At 39.3% G+C, this 17,706-nt stretch overlaps 1 protein-coding gene across 1 annotated transcript; it reads left to right on the top strand.

Annotated features, from left to right (window-relative positions):
* The first annotated feature begins 11,131 nt into the window (after positions 1-11,131).
* LOC103445404 (cyclin-dependent kinase inhibitor 3) lies at positions 11,132-13,935 on the top strand. Its single transcript, XM_008384412.4, has 3 exons — positions 11,132-11,942; positions 13,034-13,237; positions 13,365-13,935. Exons 1-3 carry the CDS (start codon positions 11,401-11,403, stop codon positions 13,432-13,434), a joined length of 816 nt encoding a protein of 271 aa, XP_008382634.3. The 5' UTR covers positions 11,132-11,400; the 3' UTR covers positions 13,435-13,935.
* The last annotated feature ends 3,771 nt before the right edge of the window (positions 13,936-17,706 follow it).

Raw genomic sequence — 17,706 nt, 5'->3', positions numbered from 1 at the left:
AATCTGGGTGAACCACGTACATCTTGTGTTTGCTTCCCTGTCCCTATCCATTTACATACTTATCCACACTAGTGACCGGAACAATCTAGCGAAGGTCACAAACTTAACATTTTCTGTTGTACCAAAGTCCTCATCGATTTTGTGCATCAACATTTGGCGCCGTTTGTGGTGCAAAACCAATTTATGGTGCCAACAAGAGTTTCATCAAAGGAGTTTAACCATCACTCGTACAAAAGCTTCATACACTCTTGATCAAGACAGTGTGAAACAAAACCAATTTATGGTGCCAACAAGAGTTTCATCAATGGAGGGCAACCACAATTCTCAAAAGCTTCACACACTCTTGATCAAGATAGTGTGAAGCAAAACCAATTTATGGTGCCAACAAGAGCTTCATCAATGGAGGGCAACCACAATTCTCAAAAACTTCACACACTCTTAATCAAGACAGTGTGAAGCAAAACCAATTTATGGTGCCAACAAGAGCTTCATCAATGGAGGATAACCACAATTCTCAAAAGCTTCACACACTCTTGATCAAGACAATGTGAAGCAAAACTAATTTATGGTGCCAACAAGAGCTTCATCAAAGGAGTTCAACCACAATTCTCAAAAGCTTCACACACTCTTGATCAAGACAGTGTGAAGCAAAACCAATTTATGGTGCTAACAAGAGCTTCATCAATGGAGGGTAACCACAATTCTAAAAAACTTCACACACTTTTGATCAAGACAATGTGAAGCAAAACCAATTTATGGTGCCAACAAAAGCTTCATCAATGAAGGGAACTACAACTCATAGAAAGCTTCACACACTCTTGATCAAGATTGTTCGAAGCAAATTCAATTTATATGGTTCATCCAAACCTTCGACTACTACAAGGTGTAGCTTGCATCACAATCTCTTGCTTAACAGTGTGGAAGCAAAATTTATATGTTGTCTCTCCCACAATTTCAAATTTCTAGTTTCCCAAAAAAAAAAAAAAAAGGGAAATTCAACAAAGCTTCATCAATGGAGGACAACTACAAATTCTCAAAAGCTTCACACTATCTTGATCAAGATAGTGTGAAGCAAAATCAATTCATGGTACCAAACAAAAGCTTCAACTCCAAAGTTTCACCTACAAAGCTTCAACTCCAAAGCTTCACCTACAAAAGCTTCACCTACAAAAGCTTCACCTCCAAAAGCTTCAACACAAAAACTTCACCTACAAAAGCTTGACCTACAAAAGCTTCACCCACAAAAGCTTCACCTACAAAGCTTCACCTACAAAGCTTCACCTACAAAAGCTTCACACTATCTTGATCAAGATAATGTGAAGCAAAATCAATTCATGGTACCCAACAAAAGCTTTAACTCCATAGCTTCACCTACAAAGCTTCAACTCCAAAGCTTCACCTACAAAAGCTTCACCTACAAAGCTTCAACTCCAAAGTTTCACCTATAAAGCTTCAACTCCAAAGCTTCACCTATCAAAGCTTCACCTACAAAAGCTTCAACACAAATGCTTCACCCACAAAAACTTCAACACAAAAGCTTCACCCACAAAAGCTTCAACACAAAAGCTTCACCCACAAAAGCTTCACCCACCAAAGTTTGACCCACAAAAGCTTGACCTACAAAAGCTTGACCCACAAAAGTTTCACCAACAAAAACTTCACCTACAAAGCTTCAACACAAAAGCTTCACCTACAAAAGCTTCACAATATTTTGATCAAGATAGTGTGAAGCAAAATCAATTCATGGTACTCAACAAAGCTTCAACCTCAAAGCTTAAATTTTTTTTTTCTTTAGAAATTCGAAAATTCGACATGTCGAAAAAAAAAAATTACCTAGGCTTCCTCTTCTTTGGGCCTAACAATTTTCATAATAAATATATATGAAGAATGAGTTTTGGGCTACCACTTAGAAAGGAAATGCCTCATTCGTCAACTCCCTCAACCGGAGACTTGGGGGACTCCTACCATATGCTACTGCACCTTGATACTCGGAAGTCTCACGACCACTCAGTGACTTGAATTTTTTAAGTCTCCAAACGAGAAGTTTTCCACACTCGGGAAATTAAGGGAGCACTACCTCAACCTACATGTTTCACTCACAAAGTTTCAACATACAAGCTTCAACAAAAGGAAAAATTCAAAGAACTTAGTGAAGAATGCCTTGGTGTATTTAACACAATACGTTGAAATGAAGCAAAGCTTGTTTATTGATATCTCCGATAAGTTACAAATATGTACATATACATGAATCAAAATAAACAAATAAGAGGGAGCCTTCACAAAGGTTGCTCAGGAGAAGTCTTAGCAGTTGGCAAAGCCCTAGAAAGAGGAGGCACCAGAGGGTGATTATTCGGAGCCTCAGTACTAGGAAGAACCCCAGAAGAATGAGGCACCAAAGGTTGATCATTTGGAGCTTCATTACGCGGTACAGCCCCAGAAGACGAAGGCAATAAATGCCTTTGGAACAAACCCACAAACCTCTGATGATTAAGTAAAATCTGACCATCAGATTCTTGCAGCTGGTCGAGCTTCCTCTTCATGTTTGTAGCATAGTTATGTGCGAGCATGTGCAACTGTTTATTCTCATGCTTGAGCCCTCTGATCTCCTGTTTGAGACTTATCACTTCAGCCGCCAATGATTCAACTTGGCGGGTTCGAGCAAATAAGCGTTGGGCCATATTAGACACATAACTTGCACACTGAACACTGAGAGCCAGAGAATCCTTAATACCCAACTCATCAGACAGTTTGGAAACTAGTTTGTTATCTTTAGGAGTGAGAAGGTTCCCGGCCACCACTGCAGCGGTCATATCATTCTTCATCACAGAGTCCCCAATGGTAAGATAACCAGTAGGGGATAAGAAGGATGTGCGCCATATGTTGTCTTGAGAAAGCATGGTTGCCCCTTCAGCAAAGTTCAAGTTAAAACGACGGTCGGATAAGCCAGACATTCTCAGAAATGATGAAGGAGAAATGAGGTGCAATAAATCTCTTAAGCTAAAAAATAAGGGGAAAATTCCTAAGCAATAACTCTCTGAATGTACTTCTTGCACATAATTGGTGCCCTTATAAAAGAAAGGGTAACAGGGCCGTTGGTTCAAAAATTGAAGAGGCACCACTTTTCGGATTTCGAAGAGGCACCACTCTCCACACGCAACATCAGCTCCTCGGGTACCACATATAACTTTGCCAAAGATCTCTGACAAAGTTTAGACACATAAATTTTGAAGGTCCAGCTACCTTACTATTACCCATAAGGGTAAAGAAACAACACCACTGCTTGATAACTAGAAAGTCCCAATGTGTGTCAACCTCCGTGCTCCGTCGCAAGGTAGACTGGCAAAAATGCCCAACATTTACTCACATTCGAGAAAACACTTCCAACAAGATTGCTCGCTCAAAAATCGAAGAGGCATAGCTCTTTGAATCTCAAGAGCCAGACTCCCAACAGGATTACGTGCTCAAAAATCAAAGAGGCACCGCCCTCCGAATCTCGAGAGCCATACTCTCAACAGGAATACATGCTAAAAAATCGAAGAGGCACCGCCCTCTGAATCTCGAGAGCCAGACTCTCAACAAGATTACTTTCTCAAAAATCAAAGAGACACTGCTCTCCAAATCTCAAGAGTCAGACTCCCAACAGGATTGCTTTCTCACAAATCGAAGAGGCATCGTTCTCCGAATCTTGAGAGCCAGACTCTCAACAAGATTACGTGCTTAAAAATCAAAGAGGCACCGCCCTCCGAATCTTGAGAGCCAGACTCCCAACATGATTACTTTCTCAAAAATCGAAGAGACATTGCTATCCAAATCTCAAGAGTCAGACTTCCAACAGGATTACTTTCTCAAAAATCGAAGAAACACTGCTATCTGAATCTCAAGAGTCAGACTCCCAACATGATTGCTTTTTCAAAAATCGAAGAGGCACCGCCCTCCGAATCTCGAGAGCTAGACTCCCAACAGGATTACGTGCTCAAAAATCGAAAAGGCACTGCCCTTCGAATCTCGAGAGCCAGACTCCTAACATGATTACTTTCTCAAAATTTAAAGAGACACTACTCTCCAAATCTCAAGAGTCAGACTCCCAACAGAATTGCTTTCTCAAAAATCGAAGAGGCACCGTTCTCTGAATCTCCAGAGCCAGATCCCCGACAGGATTGCTTGTTCAAAAATTGAAGAAGCATCTCTCTCCGAACTTCGAGAGCCAGATGTCCTTGGATAAAGCTTGTCTGCACTCTTCACACGCAACATCAGCTTTCCAGATAGCACATACCACTTTTTCATAGTGTTCTGACAAAGTTAAAACACGTGAAGCTTGCAGCTCCCACTACATTACTATGACCAAGAAGGGTAAAGGAATAGCACTACTACTTATTGTTAGGGAGACTCCTATATATGTCGACCTCCATCTTTCACAGCCAGGCGAACCTGCAAATAAAAAAAAATGCTCAACTTTTCTTCACATCCCAGAGGGCACTCTCAGCAGAGTCTCTTGAAATACTCATCTTCTTTTCCTCCCGATAATAACTCTGCAAACAAGCCACACCAGAGTAAGAGTATCTCATATCATCAGGGTTAAAAGCAAGAGTATCTCATATCATGTTTTTTCCCTGTCTTTTCCTTTGGTCTTGTTCTTACCTGCAAGACAAGGAGAAAGAGAACAATCAGTCAGCACTTGGAATCAAGCTTCCAGTAAGGAACTGACTACCTGGAACCCCTTGCTTGATTACTTACCTAGCATTGCTCTCGAGTACTCATCTTCAACATCTTATGCTTCCAAAGAAGATACCACATCTGCCTGAGGAACATATAGGGCAAGTGAGAAGGATACAAGGAAACATGTGGAGACAAGCGTAACAGAACACGTGTCGATACATCCACTACTTTGTCAACAGCAAAAGTATCCCATATCATCAGGGTCGAACGTACTCTAGATTTGATGGACTTGTTTTGACCCTCAAATTCTTGAGTTGGCCTTATATTCTGGAGGAAACCAGAAAACCCTCTAGCCTAGTTCAAGAATAAGCATGTGGAAAATTACTTCTTCAAAAGCAAAAGTATTTCATATCATATCTTCTCCATTTGCTTCTCCTTATCCTTGTTGTTGTTTACGACACAAGGAGAAGGAGAATAATTAACCGGAAGCCGAAGTCGAACCTTCGATCCAGGTTACTTGCTTGGAAGTCTGATTGCTTACCTTGTCTGTTACCTCATTCGGCAAATCTCATAGCTCGACCACTTGGGGGACTCCTATTATAAGGTTTTGTATCGCACTTGACCAAGCCCGAAACTACAAGTAAGCTTCAAGTGAAATTGATACATTACCTTGTGCATCTTCATCAGTTAAAGATACCACCCCTGGATGGAGGAAAAGTACTTCCAGAGAAGATGCCACATCTACGTATGAGACAGATAAGGCAAGTGAAAATGATACCACACTTTGGTACTTAGAAGTTTTGTGATTACTCAATGACTTGGATCTTGCAAGTCCCCAACCAAGGAGCTTCACTCACTCGAGAACTTAAGGGAGCACTGTTTGTACCATACTTGACCAATCCCGAAACTACTGAGCACTGGTCAATGTTATACCGTCAAGGACCTAGAAGAGTTTCCCTCCAACCAGAAGGCTAATCACAGCGTGACACGTGTCGACATCAGACGGCAATCATAGCGCGACACGTGTCAACATCAGAAGCCAATCACAACACGACACGTGTCAAAGTCAGAATGAAACTAGAAACTCTCTTCTATAAATAGAGATCATTCTCTCACAATATTTCCTAATGTCATTTGTACTAAATCATTCACTAGTACTCACTAAAGGAGAGCTTGAACCTATGTACTTGTGTAAACCCTTCACAATTAATGAGAACTCCTCTACTCTATGGACGTAGCCAATCTGGGTGAACCATGTACATCTTGTGTTTGCTTCCCTGTCCCTATCCATTTACATACTTATCAACACTAGTGATCGGAGCAATTTAGCGAAGGTCACAAACTTAACATTTTCTGTTGTACCAAAGTCTTCACCGATTTTGTGCATCAACATAGCTCAAGTGATCAAATAAAGCATTTCTACCCATTTTGATGGATTCAATCTAGGACTAAACTTATTGTAGTTATTATTTACTTAAACAATAAACCACGATGATAGTTATTATTCATTGGAGTCGGTTACTATTTACAATGATTTAATTTATTTTTAATGTATAATACATTTATTTAATAATTATTGAACAATTGAGATTAATTTATAATAAGTGACTATTATTATATCACGTGTACATGTCTATCAATTTTTTTAAAATTTTTTTTACAATTTTTGTACTTAATTTTTTACGTTTTTTTAAATTTATTATTACGTAAAAGAGTAAATTGTAGCTATGGTCCCTTAACTTTAACTCAATTAGAGTAATGGTCCCTCAACTAAAAATCCATTACCATTGGTCCCTCAACTTTAATTCAACTAGAGAAATGGTCCCTTAACTTTAACCCAATTGTAGCAATGGTCCTTCTAACATAACTCGTTTTGACAAAATCTTTGACGTAGTTGACGAAAATGATCATAAATACACACTTTAATGAGTTGAGGGACCCTAATTATATGAATGGTTATTCCAACATAACTTATTTTGACAAAATTTTGACGAAATTGATGAAAATGACTATAGCTACACATTTTGATAAGTTGAGGGACCAATGGTAATGAATTTTTAGTTGAGGGACCATTGCTCCAATTTGATTAAAGTTGAGGGACCATTGCTACAATTTACTCTTACGTAAAATAATAAGAACCAAGATTAAAGTAAGAATTTGAAATAGACATATGAGATTTGGACACATGTCAAATAGTTGTTGGAAGTTAGTTGACTGTTGTGGTGAGACCCATCCAACAAAATATGTCGCACCACTCTCCTAGTGGAAGCGTGTTGTGCACATGCCTAACGAAAAAAAATTAAAAAGCACTCACTGACATCAGCGCCAAGGATTTGGATTTGGACTCAAAATCGACATGTTACCAGCCATGGCGACCCAAAAATGAATAGAGGTGTGTTTCGAGTTGGATTTGGGATTTAGCCATATCTCTTTAACATGAACAGAAGTGAAGGAAAATCTGGCTAGATTCAAGTGATCATTCTGTTTTAGTTTATTAAAAAAATATTAATAACCATATAACCAAAGATCCACCTCTTACCTCCTTATTGGATTATTTAACTTACCTTAATTAATATGAATTTAAATATTTTTTGTTTGCATAAAATATTCAAGTACAAGTGTTTTATGTGAATTTAAATACTTTAATTAATATGAATTTAACAAAACATTGTACATTTAAGTTAACAAAACAAGAAACTTCACAAGAGTACACAACTTTTACATCCGGCAATTATTGTGAATTCCATCATTTTCTTAAGTTTCCACCTAAATGGTCTTTGAAATTGACCTTCACCATCAAGATGGTCCCTGAAATTGAAAATCAATCAATATAATTCCTGAAACTAGGTGTCGTAAATCAATGTGGTCATTCCGTCACAATTATGTTAAAAATTTTGTTAAGTGCTGACGTGGCACATAAATAGGTCACATAAGTTAATTTTTCTCACAAATGGTACTTGAAATTGACATGCGATATCAAAATGGTCCCTGAAATTGACCCGCGACATCAAAATGGTCCCTGAAATTGAAAATCGATCAATGTAGTCCTGCAAGTAAGTGTCACAAATCAATGTAGTCATTCTATCACAATTCTATCAAAAATTCTGTTATGTGCTGATGTGACACATAAATGGGTCATACAAGTCTAATTAAATTAAAAAAAATTACAAATAGGTTTAATAATTTAATTGTTAATAAAAAGTTGTCAACCCAAAAACCCAGTCCTGCAATCACCTTTGATCCCAATCCACATTCATTTACCTCATTTGCTATCTATTCCCTAAAAAAAAAAAATCTCAATACACTCATCTTTACACACTTTGACACACTTCACTAAATTGAACTTGGATCGAGATCACATTTGGTGATGACTTGGCCCATAGGCAACGACTTCTAGGACATCACCGTTAACATTTAGGTGATCAACATCCTCCCAATCTTATCTTGGAGAGCTAGTTCGGCGCTTCCTTGGTGGTCTCGTGACTCAAAGAACGACGAGGTCTGCCTTGAGATAATGAGGTTATATCTATTGTTGGTTGAAAACTATTTCCAAACCCCCTCTTAGACCTTGGTTAAGCCTTGCGCGTTTGAGAATTTATAGAAGGGATCTCTCTTCGGAGTAGGCCCTATTATAAGAAAAAAATTTCCATTGTGCAAAAAGGTATTTAAACAACTTTTTAATTAATTATTAAACGCACATTACCACATAACAATTTTTTTTACAAAATTGTGGTGGAATGATCATATTGATTTGCGACACATATTTTTAAGGACTATATTCATCAATTTTTAATTTTAGGTACCATCTTGATAGTGTGGATCAAGTTCAGGGACCATCTTGATGATGTGAGTCACCATTTGTGATAAAAACTGACACGCCCCGATCCCGATGTCCGGAGGACAGTGAGATGGCCACGTGCTGACCGACACCCGAGGGTGACGCAAGCCATTTAATGAATGCATATGCCGAGAACATGGGAAACAAGCATATAAATTTCGCGCAAACTAAATAATGTAATATTCAAATACAAAGCTTACTAAAATAATATAATAATATTCAATCATCAGTAGAATGTGTTGGAAAATATTAGTATTTATGTTTATTTTAGTGTTTGAGTTTTCCTTGTTAGTTTAGGAATTAGGCATAGCCCATCCGAGTTAGGGTTTCTTAAGTTTAGTTCTCTATAAATATTGCTTGTAATTGAGAAACAAGTCATTCACAATGTAGTCTCTTGGGATTTTATAGCCGTTTCGGCATTATCGTTTGTTTAATAATATTCTCATTATTTTGTAGTCTTGTTCGTGGCGCACTATGATATTCAACCGAATGATAGTGATAATGCATGACATGTTTAGATCATACATCTAATTCAGAATACAAGTAGAAAGTGCTATTAAAAGTGATGTCAAAGCAGAGAGGATGACACAAAGTCACTGGTATGGGAATGCCTCGTAGCTTGGATCGTATGCTTTGTTCCTAGGTCCTGAGGGGGCACAAAACAAAACATGAGTGGACCAAGTTGATATATATGTAATATTGAAACAATTATTCACCAACGTACTAACCCACAAGGTTTATGAAAACTCAATAGTATAATATGTAATAGGTTTTCTTAAAGCCCTAGCATGCCATAAAACTTCATAAAACATATATCATATATAGTGCTTAATAATGTTATCATAATCGGCCAAAGTCACCAACCCACACCCGGCCGTAGCCGTATATAAGTATCTCCTGGCCGAAGCAACCAACCCACACCCGGCCGAAGCCATATCTTATATCTCTCGCCCGTGGGCATATATATAAGCACAGAAAATCATGAACATAATATTTCCAAAATATATATCTTAATGGAGCTTAATAGCTCAAACATTATATCATAAACCATGTTCATAGTATATAAACATAAATCATATATACTACAAAGAACTTAAATTTGATAAAGCATGCTATATTATAAAATGTAAATCCAATTTACTCATAAACGTTTCAAAAAACGTAACCATTAAATCATGTTTTTAATGTATGCATTTCTAATGGTAAAATCATGCATTTTAGAAGGGGTCCACTCACATATACTCCGTCGTCGAAGAGCCGTGCGAAGAACGGAAAACAATTCTAACAAACGCACCTAAGCACATAAAGGGTCTAATTAATAAAACTCCACCATAGCGATTGAATTTCAGAAAACTACGTTATAAACGGATTCAGGACATCGAAAAACATAAACCCACGGACCGTTGTAAGGTGGCAACCCCGACGGCCACGTGCCGCCGTACGCGCCAACATGGGTCGCGTGAAAAGTTGGCTGGAAAAGTTGACGGCATCGTTGGCGGAGCACAATGCCTCTGGTGGAGACGCATATGCTCCACACATCGGCACAGACGGGCACCCACGCGAGGTCTGGTTTCTAGGATCTGACCGGGTCAAGTCGGATCTAGGTCTGGGTTGGCTTGGTTCCAATTGGGTTTGGGGCTTATTTCAATGGGCTGAAGGCCCGAGTTTGCATGGCCCAAAGGTTTGGGTTCAAAGAGTCTGGGCCTGGAGTTTGGGCTTAAAGGTTTTGGGCTTGTAACCCGGCCCAAGGGATTGGATTTGAGTTAGGTTCAGTGGGCCAAAGGCCCTAGGTTTTTGGTTAAAGGGTTTGGGCCTGGTAGCCCGACCCAAGGCTTTGGGTTTCCCGAGCTCCGATCGACTCTGTTACTCAACCCCAAGGTGCGATCTTACTACTAAATTGAAGTTTAGGATGAGAGGAAGAGATTCATACCTAAAAACACACTGTGTGGTGGTTGGAGCTGGTCGGAGTTTGGCTCGAAAGCCACGGAACTCACCAGAGAAGCTTCATGGGTTCTATGTGTGCTTCACAGATGAGAAGAGAGAGGGAACCCCAACACGGTGGGCATGGTGGTGTCGTCGTCGCCATCGTTTGTCTCGATTTTGGTGTGTGTAGATCGGGGAGTGGGAGAAGGGATTGGTGCGAGAGAGAAAAAGTGAGTTAAGAGAGAGAGTGAACTCGGGGGAGAGAAGGGAGAAGAGGAGATAGTGTTATAAAAATAATAAAAAGGGATAGGGAAAATCCCAAAATGGGAGATTCGGGTAGGGTGAGGGGATAAGAGGAAAAATGGTAATTTCATAAATTCGTTAGTATGAAAATATACATAATTTGGGACGGGGTTTCACAAAAACTCATAAATCTTATGGGATTTATTTATGTGTCACATCAGCACTTAACGAAATTTTTAACATAATTGTGACAAAATGACCACATTAATTTGCGACACCTATTTTCAGGGATTACATTGATTGACTTTTCAGAAACCATCTTGAATGTGAGATCAATTTTAAGAATCATTTGTGATAAAAATCCTTAATTAATTTATTTTTGAAACTTAAAAAGAAAAGGAAATAGAAGGGAGGGAGAGAAGGGTCCACGGAAGAAAATAATTTAAGAGAGAAGGGGCAAATAATGAAAATACGACGAGAATGTAGAGATATAAAGTACCACTGTTCCCTAAACCCCCAACCCTAACTTTTCTTCTCTCTCCCTCTCTCCTCCCCCTACCTTCCCCCCCCCCCCCCACCTTTTTCCCTCTCTTTCCCTCTCTCTCCCCCTTCTCTCTCTCTCTCTCTCTCTCTCTCTCTCTCTCTCTCTCTGATAGATATCGCCTCCGTCAGTTGTCATCACCTCTCTCTCCAAATTCCAACTTCGAAGAAAACGCAGAGAGGCCGGAAGCGCCTGAGATATGGGGAAATACATGAAGAAATCGAAAATTTCCGGCGACGTAGCCGTGATGGAGGTCTCCATTTCGCCGCAGTCCTCTCTCGGAGTTCGGACCAGAGCCAAAACCCTAGCCCTCCAAAAGCTCCAGCAGCAGCAGCAGCAGAAGCAAGAGAATCAAGATCAATCCCCCTCCGGAGAATCGGACTCAGATAGCTCCTCCCTGTACTACCTCCAGCTCAGGAGCCGCCGTCTAGAGAAACCCCCGTTGCGAAACGACGCCGTCAAGAAGCAGAGCCAGAGCGGCGGAATTAATGAGCCCTCGGAGAAGCCCGGAGGAGGCTGCTGCGGGGAAAGCCGACGGGGGCCGGTGGAATCGAGGCCCAAATCAAGGCTGAGCGTGGGCTCGTCGGTGGAGTTGGACTGGGCTGGACCCGTTGAGAGGAAGGAGAAGGAAGGGGAGGAGGGGTGTTTTGGTAATTTCGGAAGTGGAGCAGAGTATGGTAACGATTTGGGGGTCGAGGCTTCGTTTGGGGAAAACAACTTGGATTTTGAAGCCAGAGACAGGTAAATTTTGCTTCTTTATTTCTTAGCTCAAATGCGATAGTTTTCTTTTTTCTGTTCTTGTGATCTAAATTGTTTTTTAATTTATTTTTTTTAATTTTAAATATTGATGATTAGCACTGGTTTTGTCAGTGCTTTTTGCTTAATGTTGATGTGAAATATGATTTTCTTGATTAATAATTGTTGGCTTTTAATAATATAGGAGAGGAAATATTTTAAGCTTTTTCAGACTTGAAAAATGGCCATTTCCCTCCACCTCTTCCCTCGCAAGAAATGGGTTTTATTTGAATTTTTTTTCAACTACTGCTTTTCTTTCAAATATAAAGTTTTTAGCTTTGGCTTTTGGGCCACACTGTCAAAGTCATCTGCTTCTCATGGTTCCTAAATTTTCATCAGCTTCTTTGTAAAGCCGATTTATTGCTTTTAGCTTAACTAGACAGTGAAAGAATAAGAAGATATACCTGAGCAGATATCATATAGATTATATCTAATTGTGCCTTATCTTTGTAGAGCTAGTTTCATAATCATGTTTTGGCAATTTAGTCTGCATCTGTTAGTACACATTAGGACTGAGGCGACGACACGAGGGACAAACTATTGTTGTCATTCTTTGGATGCATTTATGTTCTCTCTTTTGATTTGCAAAATAGCATTGATCTCAAAAGCTGGGGGTGTCCATATGACGATGAAATGAGGGAAAATAAAACTATCTTTTGCAGTACCGACAGCGATCACTCTTGGGCTTCATTTGTGTTAGAGCATTAACATATCGTTTTCATGGGGCCTATTTGCCTCTCTAACATTTAAGTTGGACACCTCTTTTTTGGGGTTACTAGTATAGGTGACAAAAACTTCCAGATCTCGTGCTTTTAATTGCTTGCATACACTGCCAAAATGTAATTTGTTTTATTTATTACACTTTTATCTTATTTCTTTGTTATTAATATCACATGGGCACCAAAAGAAAACACATTTTGGTCCCTTTTTGTGGGATGAAGGTGGTCCCGGGTAATAATATGTTTGTGGATTAAGATTTCCCTTGAATCGTGTACAAGATTGCAGGGTTGATATTATTTTTTCCATGTCTAATACAGGAGCACTAGAGAAACCACGCCGTGCAGCTTCATAAGGGAGTCGGACACAATTGGAACCCCCGGTTCCACCACAAGGCGGACGAGTTCTATTTCAACTCACCGGAGAGTTAGAAACAATGTGCAAAGAAATATCCCAACCACGCTTGAGATGGAGGAGTTCTTTGCCCGACATGAGGAGGAGCAACAGAAAATCTTCATTGAGAAGTATGCTAGTTAAATTGCAAAACCAACTTTAACTGATTGTGATTCATGTTAACTGAAATAGATTAGCAATCTACATGGACCCCCAAATACCATGAAATCCTCATAGTTGGTGGTTGGGTTGTCGCAGGTACAACTTTGACATCATCAACGATTTACCCCTTCCTGGAAGGTATGAATGGGAGCAAGTGATTCCCTAAGCAGAGCCTGCCTATATATTTCAGGTTCTGATACCATAGTATCTCAGTTGTTATCTTGATGACCATTAGAAGGACGTGCTGGGAAATAGCAGGTGCAGCATCCAAAATCAACCTTTTAAGCCCATGCCAAGGGAACTTATATGAGTATGACCATCATTCGACGAATAATAACAGAGCTATGAAGTAGTCGATAGCGTATAAAACCAAATTCTTTGACAAAAGAATGAAGGGGCTCCTTTGAGAAGAGATCGGGAAAGAGTGCCTGGTTCTGTGACATATCTAATTTAGTAGATTTTCACTTTGTCATGTCTTAAATGAACTACTGTCAATATTTAGGGTAGGAACGACTCAAAGAGTGCATGTGCTCTTTGGAGGTTAATAAACGTAACTCAATTTCCTTTTCCCATATCTCTCTTGTGTCGTTTCATTTGTTGACGATGACTAATTAAATGGATGACAAACCCTAAAAACCCCTTAGGTGTTGTGGGTCGTTGTTGTTGATGATGATGTTTCCCTGTAGGAAATCTCAAGTAAGATTGCCGCTTTCAGATGTTGGTTGTTTTCTTGTTACAGGTAAGATTGTTTCTGCATTGCTTGTTTTGACTTGTTGTAAGGAGTTAGATTTTGTGATGGATATTGGTTAGGGTTTGGAGTTATCTTTGTCCATGGACCCGATTGCACCCAATTGGACTGGTTGGTTGGATTAGACTGGCATGTGTAATTGTTTCAATTGGTTTCTGTGTTCAACTTGTTGAATTAGGGTTTGGAAGTTTTGAGTGCAAAAACTGGTCCATCTGCCCAATCTTTTTCAGAAATAATGGCGGCCTTGGGAGGAGTTTGACCTCACAGACAAGTTACAGTTTGAGCTTCAACTTTTTGTATTGCTGTTTGTACGAGTGTACAGGGGTTTTAATTATTCTCGCCCAATGATATGTACCAGTAATGATATAAACACGTAATCTCGTTTTTTAAAATAATGGACATGTCATTTTTTGTTCTCGGGCTAGCCATACGGTACTTTTAAACCAATATGACATGTATTGCATTTTTACTGGTTCATGTCGTTAGGTAAGGGTATGAGGTCCGGATTGTCAAGACCAAATATGTCAAATTATGATTTACAAATAAGAATAAATAGCCTTCTAGTCGTAAAGAGTTCGTTTATTGTTTTGTGTCTCAAAATGTGGTAGGGTTGAGCAACTGGTTCTTGATTGATGTGTAGTATTAGAAAAACTTAAGAGCTCCGGGCCTCTTACATGGCATTTTTTATCATATAAACTGTCGTTTTACCCTTGAACAACTATTACTTAAGTTAAAATTGATGTTTGGTAAATTAATTTTCTGAACTATTTGAACTCAACCAATAAACCCCTTATCGGCATATTTGATGAAATTTCATCCACTTTACTGTATGTTAACTAGTGGCACAAATTTACCATCAAGAGTGAATTACATGTTGCACGTGTGCTAATATTTGACGATAGAGTCGTTGGAATTTAATTGAAACTAACAGTGAGGAGTTAAGTGACTAATTTCAATTAGTTTAAGAAGTTAATTTACCAAAAAATAGTTCATATGATCACTTTCAACTCGAGTTATTAGAGAATTAATTTTAACTGAGTTATAGTTCAGGAGGTCAATTTCGAACTGTGATAGCCATTTTGTCTTCTCTCCTCCTAAAAGTTTTGTGGTTGCAAAGCAAAGCTGTGGAAGTAAGTGATTCAAGTGTCAAGTGGGCAATTTACTTTTACTGAGTTGTGAGCGTGAATGAAGGCATGAGTGTATGCGTAGACCGTTGTGGGGGATTTCAGTGGTTTTTGGTTTCAGTTCACATGGTACGGTCTGTGCAGTGACTGCATCACTGCCATCACACAATGATGTTTTAACTTAGATTTGCTGCGTTTTCCAAAAAAAAAAACTTAGATTTGCTGCTGTCCACTTCTCTCATCTTTCATATTCCTTCTGTAAAAGTTTTTTGTTTTAACACAACGGTAAAAACTTGCGATCCAACTGCAACGGTGGCCAAGTGGTGCAACTTCTTGCGCTAAGCTACTGTAGCACTACAGCACTACGGTCCATATCATTCGTCTCAATTTTTAAGTGGAAGATCATAAGTTTGATGTACATGAATGACAAGTCCGGAATTAGATTATTGCTAAGTCATTGTGTGGCTTTGTCCAATCTCTCAATCTCAATATTATTGTATCAAAAGAAATTGGAAAAGGATCCTCATTGGATCCTTTTCCTGGGAATCTCGTGATTATAATCGTTCAACGTATATCGTGCGGTCAGAAATCATTTAAAATTTAAAATTTAAAATTAAATATAAATACTACCTAACGAAAACTAACCGCACGATGTACGATGAACGATCATGATCATAGGATCCCTGGGATCCGCAGGAAAAGGATCTGGAGATGATCCTTTTCCAAAGAAACTAACACTAGTCTAGTGCAAGTTGGTATGCATCTCTATTTATAAGCGAGGTCTCAAGTTCGATTCACTTGGATAACGAGTTTTGTATTCATTGAATAATTTAGCCTAAATACTATCTTGATGGTTTGAGTAGTTATCATCCAACCCAATGCATATTAATAACCCAAGTCACCCAAAGTTTAGCCCCATTACCCATACCTTAACATGGGTTCTCGACCGGAGTCGATTCTTACATGTAACCGGAAATAAAGAGATGGGACATATCTCGGTTACACTCATACTGGACTTGGCAAAAGAGAACTCGAGCTGTTTTTTGCGAAAAAGAGTTGAGTGTGGGACAATCCGAATATCAAGCCATCTTATGGAAACTCATCAAAAAGGCAGTAATCGTACATGAAATGCACACAGAAATTAACCCTAACAAATCCCGAGTTCATCAGCACAACTATTGAACGTGATTGCATGCTTTTACCAGTACGTACGTTTTTGCCGGACCAACCAATACAATCCTACTGCTAAAAAGAAATGCATAATGCAACTTAAGTCATGTGATGGCATTGGAGCCCCTAAGTTTGCTCCGAGCTTCGACCCTGACATATCAACGTTGCGTTCACTGACATTTGAAATGGAAGCTGGAAACCTTGTTTCTGATATGATCCGCTCGAAAATCACCCCTAGATAAATCAAATCAAGAAATCCTAGTTAATGAGTGTGTACGCGCGTATGCAGAAAAATATAGTGATGGACTCGTATGCACCTCTATTTCTAGCTTGAATTTGTATATTGATCTTCTGTATATTTCCAGAAAAACGACGGGAAACAGTTCTGTGTTTACACTTCATTGTTTAATCCAATTTCTTAGCTCTTCTCTTTGCTCTCCGCAACCTAAGAAACAAGAAGTTCTGCAAAAGAATTATATACCACCGACGAAATTACAAGCTGCCTTCGTGCCAACATCCAACCTATAGACGACGAAGCATGCATGGAGTTGGAAGAGATTGTCCTTTGAAGGAGTATCATCAGTGATGTTACTTATCACCCTCAAGGGCCTGAGAATGTACAACCAAAATGTTGTCCAAATCGGCTTTGGTGAGGCTGTTAATCATAACAAAGAAACTTTTCCGGTACAGGTAAAGGTCTTGTATACTAACTAGGAACACTACTTAGAAGTACTCCAGCGTTTCCTCACTTCTGAGGCTGAGTAGTGTAGGGAGCAGCACGCGTGCCAGTGTTCCAGTAATCGCAGACAACAGAAAGATGAAGATTGGGTCTACAGAATCAGTCCGTATGGGAGAAATTGAGACTATCACAAGTAGTGAAAAGGAGGCTGTGTATAAAACTGCTGTGCTGCCAATGACGAGGGTGTGAAGGTAAGGCTACTAGCGTCGGAGGCTTCATGCGATATTCCTTTCTCCTACAGCCAGATCGACACTCTTACTACCGGGGAAATAGTTAACAGCAACATCGACGATGGAATTTACACTCTCGTTTCAAGTTTGACACCAGAGAGACTTCAAGTTTGACACCAGAGAGGAAAAACTTTGATATTCCACTAGTAATTAGTATTGCGCTTGTACTTGTCATCGATTCTTCATTCATGTTTCATGTGAGCGATTGTGATATTTTTGTTGTTTGATAATTTCCAATAAAACCGAATCAATGTCTTTGAGTTTCGAATGGAACCATTTACAAGGATAAATTATAACGTATCTTGTTCTTTGGTTTTTCCTTTTTTCTTGTATGCAGATGAGTTCTAGGACTGTAGGACAGTGCAATCCAAACCCGACCAACATAGCTCAAGTAAATAGCACGTCACAGAACCAAATCCAATTTCCA

Source organism: Malus domestica, chromosome 10 (assembly GCF_042453785.1).
Source record: "Malus domestica chromosome 10, GDT2T_hap1".
Lineage (NCBI taxonomy): Eukaryota > Viridiplantae > Streptophyta > Magnoliopsida > Rosales > Rosaceae > Malus > Malus domestica.
The sequence above is the reverse complement of the archived record's forward strand: the minus strand, read 5'-3'. Positions and strand labels throughout refer to the sequence as shown.